Raw genomic sequence first — 13,603 nt, 5'->3', positions numbered from 1 at the left:
TATTGGATACAAGGAAGAAGCCCTTGTGAGGTGGAAATAGTACTGTGAAAAGATGTATTTTGAGATTAAAAACAGTACAGGAAGTCAAGCAGTTGAGCAACTTACTTGGTATCTACAATTTTATGCAGCGAAATAAAGAACACAATACAACATCTGAAGAACTATACATCCCCTGCCCTAGAAAGTATATCTGGTGAGATGATCAAGGAAATGGGACCAGAAGTGCTGATGTGGTGCAGTCAATGTATAAAAGATTATGGGAAACAGGTGAGTGGCCAGGAGACTGGTCAAAGTCTCTCTTCATCCCCCTACATAAGAAAGGGTCAATCATGAATTGCTCAAGCTACCAAACCATTGCTCTCATACCCCATTCAAGCAAAATTTTGCTCTACATATTGAACCAGTTTTCAAAACCATACAGTCATCCTCACATATCCATAGTACAAGCAGGTTTTGTTAAAGGAAAAGGAACTTGTGAACAGATTCTCAACATATGACAAGAAATCGTGATAGTTCTGTGTTTATGTCTTCATCTGGTCCCTTGACTGTAAGAAAGCCTCTGACTGTGTTATCTGAGAAAAGCTGTGGCAGGTGCTTGCAGAGTTCAGTGTCCTATCAAACTTGACAGCACTGATCAGAAGTCTATACAATATTCACTTTTCACTTGCAGCTGTGAAGACCAGTGCTGGTATGTCTGAAATCTTCAGTGCTTCAAAAGGTGTCATAGTGGGTTGTGTTCTATCCCCCCCCCCTTTCCTTTGCTGTACAATATCTATGCAGAACATGTAATCAGGAATGCTCTTGATGGAAGGACTAAAAGCATCTCAATTGGTGGCAGAGCTATTAACCATAACTGATTTGCTGATGGCACTGTGCTTTCAGCCAGCAGTGAAGGTGAACTTGCTGAGCTATTAACAAAGGTAGAAGACATTAGTCTATCATATGGATTAGACCTCAATCTCACTAATTTCAGACTCATGTTAACTGATTGAGGAGTGTCCATTATAATTATCCGGGCTGTTATGCCATGGTCATTCACAGAATTCATCAACCGACCACGGCATAACAGCCCAGATAATTATAATGGACATGATATTTCCGGCCGTGAAAGTCTACATTTTGATTGAGGAGTGCAGATTCAATTCATAGATTGATTAAAAGAACTGGAAGTTGCTTTCCTGCACTTAAAAAAGCATTTCAGAAACCAAGTCTGTAAGTTATCCAACATGCTGCCATCCTACTGCTGCCTTGGGGCACCACTACCCAACCACTATCCAATCCACGGCGTTCCTTCTCATGAACCCCTCATGGCCTCCTACCTAGCTGTCCTTTTCAACTTGCCACATTCTCCAAAACTCCCAACCAAAACTCTACTAAATTCACACCTGAAACAATCCTGGAACACTTTTCTTAACCTTCCATCAAAGTCCTCAGTCACACAGAAGTTTCAGTCCTATCCAGAGGCCTCACGTTCAGCCCAACACACATATCCAACCATGTTGGATTTGTCAAAGAACTGCTGTCCTTCTGTCGATACCTGCAATGGAATGCTCCTTTGCACACCAATTCTTCCTACCAAAGGCAAGCTGATCCCAACAAGGAACCCTGCCTTTCCTGCTTCATACCACCCCTCTCATCTAACAACCCCTCATCACCTTCCAGGAATTCAGGAATTGCTTACCTCCAACTTTGCATCACTACCCTTCCCCAAGTCCCTTCCTAAAAACAACAACCTTTCAGAAGGTGAAAGGACAGGTATACCTAGTCTCAAAGCTATCCTGATCTAACCATCCTACCTGCAGACAAACTTTCCACTACTGTTGTTATGAATCACAGTGACTGCATGGTAGAAGGCCTCTGCCAATTGTCTGACTTCACCACCATAAACTCTACCAGAGTGATCCCATCCCCAAGTTTAACATAATCTACAATCCTGGCTTAAAGCCTAAGGTCCTCCCTGAACTACTCCCCTGAATCTATTTCCCTCCTCATCCCTATGACTTTCCACACACTCGCCCTCTATTTGCTCCCTAAAATCCACAAACCAAACATTGTAGCTCATTACTGTGCTCCCACTAAAACAGCCCTCACTGACCACCAACTTCAACCTGCTGCAAAAAATCTAGCTTTCCACATCAAAGACATCAACCATTTCCTCTATTGAATCTCCACCACTCTCATCCCTTCATGTCCAGGATCCATTCTAGTCACTGCTAATATCGCTTCCCTATACACCTATATCCCTCATGCCCATGGTCTTCCTGCTATTGAATTCTACCCTTCCAATGTCCTCCAGACTCAGACCCCACAGCTTCATTCCTCATAAACCTCACTAACTTTATCCTAACATGTAACTACTTCTACTTCTCCATGGCACAGCCAGGGGCATCCACACGGCAGCCACCAATGCCATCCTGTTTATGAGGTATCTAGACGAGACCTTCCTAGCCTCCTGAAACCCAAAACCCTGTTCTGATTCAGTTTCAGTGATGAGATCTTTATGGTCTGGACTCAGGTTCATGACACCCTGTCCTCATTTTGTCACAGCCTCAACATCCTCTCTCCCATCTGCTTCACCTGGTCCTCCTCGATCCAGCCCGCCACCTTCCTGGACACTGATGTCCCCCTCTCTAATTGCTCCATCCACACCTCTGTCCACATTAAACCCACCCACCACCAACAGTACCTGCATTTTGACAACTGCCATCCTTTCCATACCAAAAATCTTGTCACACAGCCTGGCCATCTGAGGACAACATATCTGCTGTGACAAGAACTCCTTTGTCTGGTTTGCTGAAGAAATCACAAAGGGCCTTCACCGACAGGCATTATCACTCATTTTTAGTCTACAAACAGATTTCCCATGCCATATCCCCACATGCCTCCAATAATTCCAACACCCCCTAAGATGCAGCTACAAAATGAGCGACCCATTTGTCACCCAGTACCACTGCAAACTGAAACAACTGAACCACATCCTTCTTCAAGTCTTTGATTATCTATCATCATGTCCTGAAATGAGGGACATCCTACCAAATTCCCTTCTCACCCTTCCTAAAGTGGTTGTTGTTGGCTGCCTAGCCTCCACAACCTCCTTGTCCATCCCTATGCCACTCCTAATCCCAGCCCTTTACCAAAGGGATTCTATCCCTGTGGAAGACCCAGCTGCTAACTCTACCCCATCTATCCACACAGAATTTCCTATTTCAGTCCTGTCATACGCTTGTCCTATCCCAATCAGAGGCCAAGCCACCTGTGAAAAATCATTGCACCACATTTTTATTGCTATGACTACCAACCGGTTGTTTGCAAGGATGAATGGCCATTGCCAAACTGTGGCCAAGAACAAAGTGGACCATCCTGTGGCATAACATGTAGCTGAACAAAACAGCCTTGATTACAGTGGCACTTCACTATCCAGGTCATCTGGATCCTCCCCTCGACCACCAGCTTTTCTGAACAGTGCAGATGGGAGTTATCCTTATGAGCATTCTCCTCTCCCAAAATTACCCTGGCCTCAACCTATGATAACTTACTGTCCCTGCACTCTACACCCAACAGTTTCCGCCCCTCTCACCTGTCACCTCCCCCCAACTCATATCCCCTCACCCTCACTGTCTGACACTCCCTGTTAATGCACACACTATACTTTTCCTGTCCCTGTTCCTCTCCTTTTCTGATTCCCACTTCTCTTCCCCCACAGCCTCCTGGCTCTGCAACAGGCAGCCTTGTCCTGTTGCCTTCTAGTCCCTGCTCACTAGGTATGTTACATCACACTCTTCTCTCCCTCCACCCATACTTTGCTATCCTTCCTCCTTCCATGCCCAACTTATGATTGCTGCTTTTGTTCAACACAATAACTGCAGTCTGGATAGATAGGTTAGAGATTGCAGTCATGTGCACATGAGATGGCTGTCATTTGTGAATGTGTGTGTGTTTTACGTTCTTTTCTGAAGAAGAAATGCTGAAAGCTCAATGTATAACAGTCTTTTTGTTGTGCCTCTGTGCAACACAATGTGTCATCCTTATGGTAAGCACCAATATATTATTTTCATAAGAGCTAAATAATAAGGTAGATTTAACTGATGGTAATTCAGCCCTGACAAGCAGAACATGGTCTGAGAGTCTCAAGGGAACAGGATGGTTCACATTTTCTGTCTTTACATTATGCATAAATGGCCCAAAGCCCTCTAGGCACTGCACGAATGTCAGATGTTCATTATGTGTCAAAACATTAACTAAACTGCTCTGGGTCTGCCAGGACACAGCACACGTACTCACAGTAGATCTGCCAATGATTCCTATAGAAATTCGTTATTATGAGAGAATGTGATGGGAAAGTTTTACAAAGCTTCTTCAAAGGTGTTTTATGGGTGAGAAGGCAACCTAAGAAATATTCTCTTGGGGTAGACAGGTAAAAAAATAATATGGGTACAGGAGGGACACTGAAAAAGGCTGTGAGCCATGAAGTAGGTACATGGCATTGGGGAGCTCATGAAGTGGGTTCACTGGACTACTTGTATTCTCTCAGAATGAGATGCATCTGTGTGTTGAGAAATTAAGGTCATTATGAAGAAGCATGAGAAATACAATGATGAAGTGTTACATGCTTATTGCAAGGATGAAGTTTGTCAGTTATGCTTGTCATAGAGTTCTTCCCAGTCGGTATGACTAAGAACACAATGATGGTATTGGGTTTCACTGTTCCCTTTTCATCTTATATAGTTTTCTCTACTTGATCAGATCACAATGATAATCCAACTGAACAGCATTTATGTAGGTTAGTGTAATTGTGTTGTACAGGTCAAGGAATGTCTAGTTTTTGAGTCAGGGCTGGAAAGTGCCAGATATTGTTTGCATAATTGTAGGCTGTATCTTAACATGACATACAAGAATTTATCCAAGTTTTTCTTGCCTGTTAGATGTACATGATGTTTGTAGTAGGAGAATATGGGGATGTGAATTTTATCGTGTAAATACCAAGTCCCCCTCAAGAACCATGGACCTTACCGTTGGCGGGGAGGCTTGCGTGCCTCAACGATACAGATAGCCGTACCGTAGATGCAACCACAACGGAGGGGTATCTGTTGAGAGGCCAGACAAACGTGTGGTTCCTGAAGAGAGGGAACAGCCTTTTAAATTGTTGCAGGGGCAACAGTCTGGATGATTGACTGATCTGGCCCTATAACACTAACCAAAACGGCCTTGCTGTTGTGGTACTGCGAACGGCTGAAAGCAAGGGGAAACTACAGGCGTAATTTTTCCCGAGGGCATGCAGCTTTACTGTATAATTAAATGATAATGGCATCCTCTTGGGTAAAATATTCTGGAGGTAAAATAGTCCCCCATTCGGATCTCCAGGCGGGGACTACTCAGGAGGACGTCATTATCAGGAGAAAGAAAACTGGCGTTCTACAGGTCGGAGCGTGGAATGACAGATCCTTTAATCGGGCAGGTAGGTTAGAAAATTTAAAAAGGGAAATGGATAGGTTAAAGTTAGATATAGTGGGAATTAGTGAAGTTCGGTGGCAGGAGGAACAAGACTTTTGGTCAGGTGAATAGAGGGTTATAAATACAAAATTAAATAGGGGTATTGCAGGAGCAGGTTTACTAATGAATAAAAAAATAAGAGTGCAGGTAAGCTACTACAAACAGCATAGTGAACGCATTATTGTGGGCGAGATAGACACGAAGCCCAAACCTACTACAGTAGTACAAGTTTATATGCCAACTAGCTCTGCAGATGATGAGGAAATTGATGAAATGTATGATGAGATAAAAGAAATTATTCAGCTATTGAAGAGAGACGAAAATTTAATAGTCATTGATGACTGGAATTCGACAGTAGGGAAAGGAAGAGAAGGAAACGAAGTAGGTGAATCTGGATTGGGGCTAAGAAATGAAAGAGGAAGCCGCCTCGTAGAATTTTGCACAGAGAATAACTTAACCATAGCTAACACTTGGTTCAAGAATCATGAAAGAAGGTTGTATACATGGAAGAACCCTGAAGATACTAAAAGGTTTCAGATAGATTATATAATGGTAAGACAGAGATTTAGGAACCAGATTTTAAATTGTAAGACATTTCCAGGGGCAGATGTGGATTCTGACCACAATCTATTGGTTATGAACTGTAGATTAAAACTGCAAAAAGGTGGGAATTTAAGGAGGTGGGACCTGGATAAACTGACTAAACCAGAGGTTGTACAGAGTTTCAGGGAGAGCATAAGGGAACAATTGACAGGATTGGGGGAAAGAAATACAGTAGAAGAAGAAGGGGTAGCTTTGAGGAATGAAATAGTGAAGGCAGCAGAGGATCAAGCAGGTAAAAAGACGAGGGCTAGTAGAAATCCTTGGATAAAAGAAGAGATACTGAATTCAATTGATGAAAGGAGAAAATACAAAAATGCAGTAAGTGAAGCAGGCAAAAAGGAATACAAACGTCTCAAAAATGAGATCGACAGGAATTGCAAAATGGCTAAGCAGGGATTACTACAGGACAAATGTAAGGATGTAGAGGCTTATCTCATGAGGGGTAAGATAGATACTGACTACAGGAAAATTAAAGAGACCTTTGGAGAAAAGAGAACCACTTGCATGAATATCAAGAGCTCAGATGGAAATACAGTTCTAAGCAAAGAAGGGAAAGCAGAAAGGTGGAAGGAGTATATAGAGGGTCTATACAGGGGCAATGTTCTTGACGACAATATTATGGAAATGGAAGAGGAGGTAGATGAAGATGAAATGGGAGTAATGATACTGCATGAAGAGTTTGACAGAGCACTGAAAGACCTGAGTCGAAACAAGGCCCCGGGAGTAGATAACATTCCATTAGAACTACTGACGGCCTTGGGGGAGCCAGTCCTGACAAAACTCTACCATCTGGTGAGCAAGATGTATGAGACAGGCGAAATACCCTCAGACTTCAAGAAGAATATAATAATTCCAATCCCAAAGAAAGCAGGTGTGAAAATTACTGAACTATCAGTTTAATAAGTCACAGTTGCAAAATAATAACGCGAATTCTTTACAGACGAATGGAAAAACGTAGAAGCCAACCTCGGGGAAGATCAGTTTGGATTCCGTAGAAATATGGGAACACGTGAGGCAATACTGACCCTATGACTTATTTTAGAAGCTAGATTAAGAAAAGGCAAACCTACGTTTCTAGCATTTGTAGACTTGGAGGAAGCTTTTGACAATGTTGACTGGAATACTCTCTTTCAAATTCTGAAGGTGGCAGGGGTAAAATACAGGGAGCGAAAGGCTATTTACAATTTGTACAGAAATCAGATGGCAGTTATAAGAGTCGAGGTACATGAGAGGGAAGCAGTGGTTGGGAAGGGAGTGAGACAGGGTTGTAGGCTCTCCCCGATGCTATTCAATCTGTATATTGAGCAAGCAGTAAAGGAAACAAAAGAAAAGTTTGGAGTAGGTATTAAAATCCACGGAGAAGAAATAAAAACTTTGAGGATCACTGATGACATTGTAATTCTTTCAGAAAATAGCAAATGACTTGGAAGAGCAGTTGAACAGAATGGACAGTGTCTTGAAAGGAGGGTATAAGATGAACATCAACAAAAGCAAAACGAGGATAATGGAATGTAGTCGAATTAAGTCGGGTGATGCTGAGGGAATTAGATTAGGAAATGAGACACTTAAAGTAGTAAAGGAGTTTTGCTGTTTGTGGAGCAAAATAACTGATGATGGTCAAAGTAGAGAGGATATAAAATGTAGACTGGCAATGACAAGGAAAGCGTTTTTGAAGAAGAGAAATTTGTTAACATCAAGTATAGATTTAAGTGTCAGGAAGTTGTTTCTGAAAGTATTTGTATGGGGTGTAGCCATGTATGGAAGTGTAACATGGACGATAAATAGTTTAGACAAGAAGAGAATAGAAGCTTTCGAAATGTGGTGCTACAGAATAATGCTGAAGATTAGATGGATAAATCACATAACTAATGATGAGGTACTGAATAGAACTGGGGAGAAGAGGAGTTTGTGGCACAACTTGACTAGAAGAAGGAATCGGTTGGTAGGACATGTTCTGAGGCATCAAGGGATCACCAATTTAGTACTGGAGGGCAGCGTGGAGGGTAAAAATCGTAGAGGGAGACCAAGAGATGAATACACTAAGCAGATTCAGAAGGATGTAGGCTGCAGTAGGTACTGGGAGATGAAGAAGCTTGCACAGGATAGAGTAGCAACGAGAGCTGCATAAAACCAGCCTCAGGACTGAAGACCACAACAAAAACGACAAATACTAAGTGGGACGACTAGCTGATAGGATGCCTCCCTCGACACTGTTCTTTCCACTGATGTGAAATGATATAGCTGCTAGCAGGACTAAAACTGGGTTGAAGTGGAGAGTGTGTAAATGTGAACTTATAGACTCAGTGATGAGCCAAGTGTTAATGGGGCTGAAAAGAAGTGTAAATAATATACAGAACCAAATGCTACCATGAATGATGTCAAAACTGCAAAAATTAAATACTTACAAAGAACTTGGTGCCTATGTTACATCAAAATTTTAGTTTTAAGTACATTCCTTTAATAACACCAACATACCTCCAGGAACTAAAAATAATGGAAATATTTACTTTTCTGAATCTTTAACTTAAATTACCTTATTCTAGGATCTTATGAGTAAAAAGCCATGTCTCAGGTACAAAATAAATTGTCTACCAATCTGTAAAGGCTACGGAATTAGTAAAATATACTTGCCAATATCGTATGTGCTTAATTCTGTCCATTTTTCTATTAATTCATCCTTGTCAGATGCTAGTCTAAGACGAGCCAGTGCTACACCAAGTTCACTGCACATTGAATTCAAGGATTTGTGCACCCTTTTCTCCCACTGCAACTAAATATTACATATCTTTTATAATCTACTTCAAAGATGTAAGCTAATGACTTTCAAACTGAACAATATAACATGGTCTGCTTAACAAACTATGTCTGAGCAATTATGTATCACATGTAATGAAATGGGCAATATTAAAATCTAATATAACAACTATGATACTTAGCACAACAAATCTAACTCTTCTAAATGCATATACTTAAAATTTGCATATAAATTAAATATTTGTCAGGAATACTTCTAACATGTACAGCTGAAGTGCTAGTCTCCAACTTGCAATACACGAGAAAAAAGAATAAGAATAAAGAATCTATATGCAGCCAGTTAATGGTTAAAAGTTTACTTACTGAAAACTTAAATACATAACTGGATGTTTAAAATGTCAGGGGGAAACACATTGATGTTAAAGACATCTCCCTTGCTTGGATGGGGTCATATCTCAACAACAGTAAATAGAGGACTCATACAAAATATAATTTGTAGTTAGAAAAAAATGGATTTGCTTCCCTGCAAAGTTCAGTATTGCATTTATGCTGTTCTTGATTGAGATAAATGATTTACCAAAAAGGATGCTTCAAAAACTATGAGTTTTCTTATGACATGAGAACTGAAACTGAGGGTAGCAAAGCAAAAATAGAAAACCTGAACTACAATTTTCAACATTTCTTTAATGAAGGATGACTCAGGAATACCAACACAGTTTAAAGTTCACACCACCACATAGCTGAGAGAAGAAGATATTAGCGTCAGTGGCTAAAAGTGGCTTTTTGAAACTGTACCCATAGTTGGAAGAGAGTGCAGGTCACACCTGCCTGCAGCAAGGGTAACAGAAGTGAGCCAGTAAACTACTGCTCTGTGTCATTGACATCCATCTGTTGTATAATCTTAAAACAAATGAGGTATCCTAAACAAAATGAGCTCCTCCATGGCAACCAGCATGCCACATGAGATCTTGAAACCCACGAATCAAGGCAGTATTTCTTCACATCCTAAAGCATTTGACTCAGTACCACACCAATGATTGTTAATAAAAGTATGATCACACGGGGAATGAAAGAAATTTTATGCCTGAACTGAGGATGTTTTAGTAGGGAGGATACAACATGGAATCTTGGATGGAGACTCCTCAACAGATTTAGAAGTAACTTCATGTGTGCCAAGGGATGTTTGTTGGGACCCTCTTTGTTCATGTAGTTTATTAATGACACAGCAGATAATATTAATAGTAACTTCATTCTTTCTGCAGACAATGAAGTACTACCAGAAAAATTTCCACAAATATCCAGTCCGATATTGATAAGATTTCAGTGTTGTGGAAACAATGATAATTTCTTTGAAACATTCAGAAATTTAAAACTGTGTATTTCAGAAAATGAAAAACAATTTACTATCATATGATTACAATATCAATGAATCAGAAATAGAATCAGTCAATTCCCGCCAATACCTAAGTGTGATGATTGGTGGGGATATGTAAGGGAATGATCATGTAACCTCAGCTCTAGGTAAAGCAAATTGCCAGACTTTGGTTCAATGGTAGGGTATGGTGAAAGTAAAATCAGTTTACAAAGGAAACTGCTTATAAAACTTTTGTGCAAGCTGTCTTAGAACAGGCACATATGAAACAGACCAATAGTGGATAACATACACAAGGAAGGGCAGCATGAGTCCTTACAGGTTTGATCTACAGGATATAGTCAAAGAGATGCTGATGAAACAGAACTAGCAGCTACTTGGAACTAGGTACCAAATATCCCATGAAAGCCTACTCACAAAATTCTGAAAATCAGAATTATGTGAGGGATTTCTTATGTACTGCTCACAAACGGACTGTAGAGTCAAGATTAAACAAATTACAGTAAGCAGTGAGACAATTAAACATTCATTCTTGCTGAGGGCTCCAAATTCACATAGAATGAAAAGAAACTCTGATGAATGGAACACTGGGAAATACACATTTTACAGTGGTTCGCAGAGTATGCATTTAGATACATGTGTAGGTGATACAAGTATACTAGTAAAGGGTCCGAACTAATCCATAACAGACACAACGCAGCAAATAAGGTTAGATTAGATTAGATTAGATTAGATTAATACTAGTTCCATGGATCATGAATACGATATTTCGTAATGATGTGGAACGAGTCAAATTTTCCAATACATGACATAATTAAGTTAATTTAACAACATACTTAAGTTAATATAACAACTCTTTCATTTTTTGTGTTTTTTATTTTTTTTTTTATATTTTTTGTTTTTTTTTAATATTTTTTTGTTTTTTTAATTTATATCTAAAAATTCCTCTATGGAGTAGAAGGAGTTGTCATTCAGAAACTCTTTTAATTTCTTCTTAAATACTTGTTGGTTATCTGTCAGACTTTTGATATTATTTGGTAAGTGACCAAAGACTTTAGTGCCAGTATAATTCACCCCTTTCTGTGCCAAAGTTAGATTTAATCTTGAATAGTGAAGATCATCCTTTCTCCTAGTATTGTAGTTATGCACACTGCTATTACTTTTGAATTGGGTTTGGTTGTTAATAACAAATTTCATAAGAGAGTATATATACTGAGAAGCTACTGTGAATATCCCTAGATCCTTAAATAAATGTCTGCAGGATGATCTTGGGTGGACTCCAGCTATTATTCTGATTACACGCTTTTGTGCAATAAATACTTTATTCCTCAGTGATGAATTACCCCAAAATATGATGCCATATGAAAGCAACGAGTGAAAATAGGCGTAGTAAGCTAATTTACTAAGATGTTTATCACCAAAATTTGCAATGACCCTTATTGCATAAGTAGCTGAACTCAAACGTTTCAGCAGATCATCAACGTGTTTCTTCCAATTTAATCTCTCATCAATGGACACACCTAAAAATTTGGAATATTCTACCTTAGCTATATGCTTCTGATTAAGGTCTATATTTATTTATTTACTGGTCCACAGTGGCTGGAGCCAGTGGTCATGTGTGAGAGTTGTGTTTGTGTGAATGTGTGTGTGTTTTCTATTTCTGAAGAACAACTTTTATGTCTGAAAGGTTAAATGTTTAGCAGTCTTTCCATTTTGATTGTTTGCAACTCAATGCCTTCTCTAAATGATAAGTAGTAGTCTATCTTCTTTATAATACTGTTGTTATTCCATCCTGGACTTTGCATTGTTTGAAAATAAGGGAAAAAGTTTACACCTGGTTCATAGCAAACAAATACTTATAGCCCGCAATTCCTTACAAATAAAAATGACTTACTGCTCCCAGAAATAGAAATCAATGAGAACACATTAAACGAAACTTAGAATATGCAATTCCTAGACACTAGGATGCTGGTATCTGTATGTGGATAAGTAAACCAAAAAGCACAGCTCTCTCTATATTACTTGTTGACCTACTTATGGGATTGTTAGCAGTAATTAAATAGTAGTAGTAGAAGCAGCAGTAGCAGTTTTATTCACCTATGGATCATTCTTGCAAGAATACTGAATATGTTGTGGTATTTTAGGGAAAGGAAAATAATACATTTATACTGGCGTTTACAAAATAAACATCTAGTCTGGCAAAGATGGGACAAGACCTCACCATGCTTTACAGTAGGAACCACCCTCATGTTTTACTGAAATAATTTCAGGAAATCACAGAAAACTAAATCTGGAGTCCTCTAGCACGAGCTTCAAGGATATGCTCACTCCTACTACATTCTGATGGAATGATTGGCTAAGGAGCATTATGGGCTATTGAAAATGCCTAAAGAATCATAACTGGTACTGCTAATAAACAAAATTTATGTGAGCGTTGATCGAGATCCTTTATAGCTGAATCAGGATGGCTTCCACCCTTTTGAATACAAGGATGGTCTGTTAAAAACAGCACAGCCTCATTCAGCTTATCCATTGTGCTCAACACTATTTTTTTATGTTCTTGCACACAGCATTAAAAAGTTATTGCTACATTGTATGTTCATTTCTCAACATCAGTCACAATGTTTATCACACACACTGCTCATGATAAAAAAAGCTGGGGCTAAAGTGCTCATCTATTTTTCAAAACTAATCCCTCCACACACTACTGGCTGCTGTCAGGATTATGATGATGATGTTTGGTTTCCATTTTGTATATTGCAACTTTCCATAAACTTAACTGAAAAACTGTGCTAATATCACTCCATAATGAATCAGATCTTCAGCTCAGAATGAGGGTAAGTTGTTTTACTATTATCTGTTGCTTAGCTGAAAGTTTTCCAAAAAGAGAGAGATAAACTTAAAATACATGGATCACACCATTGTTAATCATAGAACATTATCTAGCTCTGTGACAAAGATGCCTGGTTACAATAAACGTTGCAGCTTGTCATACAACTACCAGAAATCTTCAGTTCTCAAACCTAGACACTGATTAAAGATGTAATTTCTTTTGATTCTGCAGAACCCCTCAGTTCACAGCTTTATGTCTGACAAAAGCTTGATAATGACCTGTGCATCAAAGTAGGGAATTCTATCCCACAACACAGGAGATACATACTTTTATTTGGATCTTATCAATAAATGAGGTAGGAACTCTCCCTGCAATATATCCTACATTCCCAAAATCCTCCTGGCCTCAACCTTCGTTAGTCATTGTGCTTACCCATCTAACCCTTTCACTGTTCCCATTCCTGCACTACACAGTCCTCTATTCCACAAACACACCCACAGTGTTTTTACTTCTCTCCCTTCCTGCTACCCTGCCCTTCTGCAGAGATATGA

General features: G+C 39.5%; 1 protein-coding gene across 1 annotated transcript in view; it reads right to left on the bottom strand.

Moving 5' to 3' along the window:
* Positions 1–13,603, bottom strand: part of LOC126183425 (TBC1 domain family member 19) — a 198,191-nt gene that overhangs the window by 168,119 nt on the left and 16,469 nt on the right. Inside the window, exon 3 of the mRNA XM_049925394.1 lies at positions 8,725–8,863. Within this exon, the coding sequence (XP_049781351.1) occupies positions 8,725–8,863 (139 nt within the window). The remainder of the gene's footprint in view (positions 1–8,724; positions 8,864–13,603) is intronic.

Source organism: Schistocerca cancellata, chromosome 1 (assembly GCF_023864275.1).
Source record: "Schistocerca cancellata isolate TAMUIC-IGC-003103 chromosome 1, iqSchCanc2.1, whole genome shotgun sequence".
Lineage (NCBI taxonomy): Eukaryota > Metazoa > Arthropoda > Insecta > Orthoptera > Acrididae > Schistocerca > Schistocerca cancellata.
This window is presented reverse-complemented; position numbering and strand designations above follow the sequence as displayed.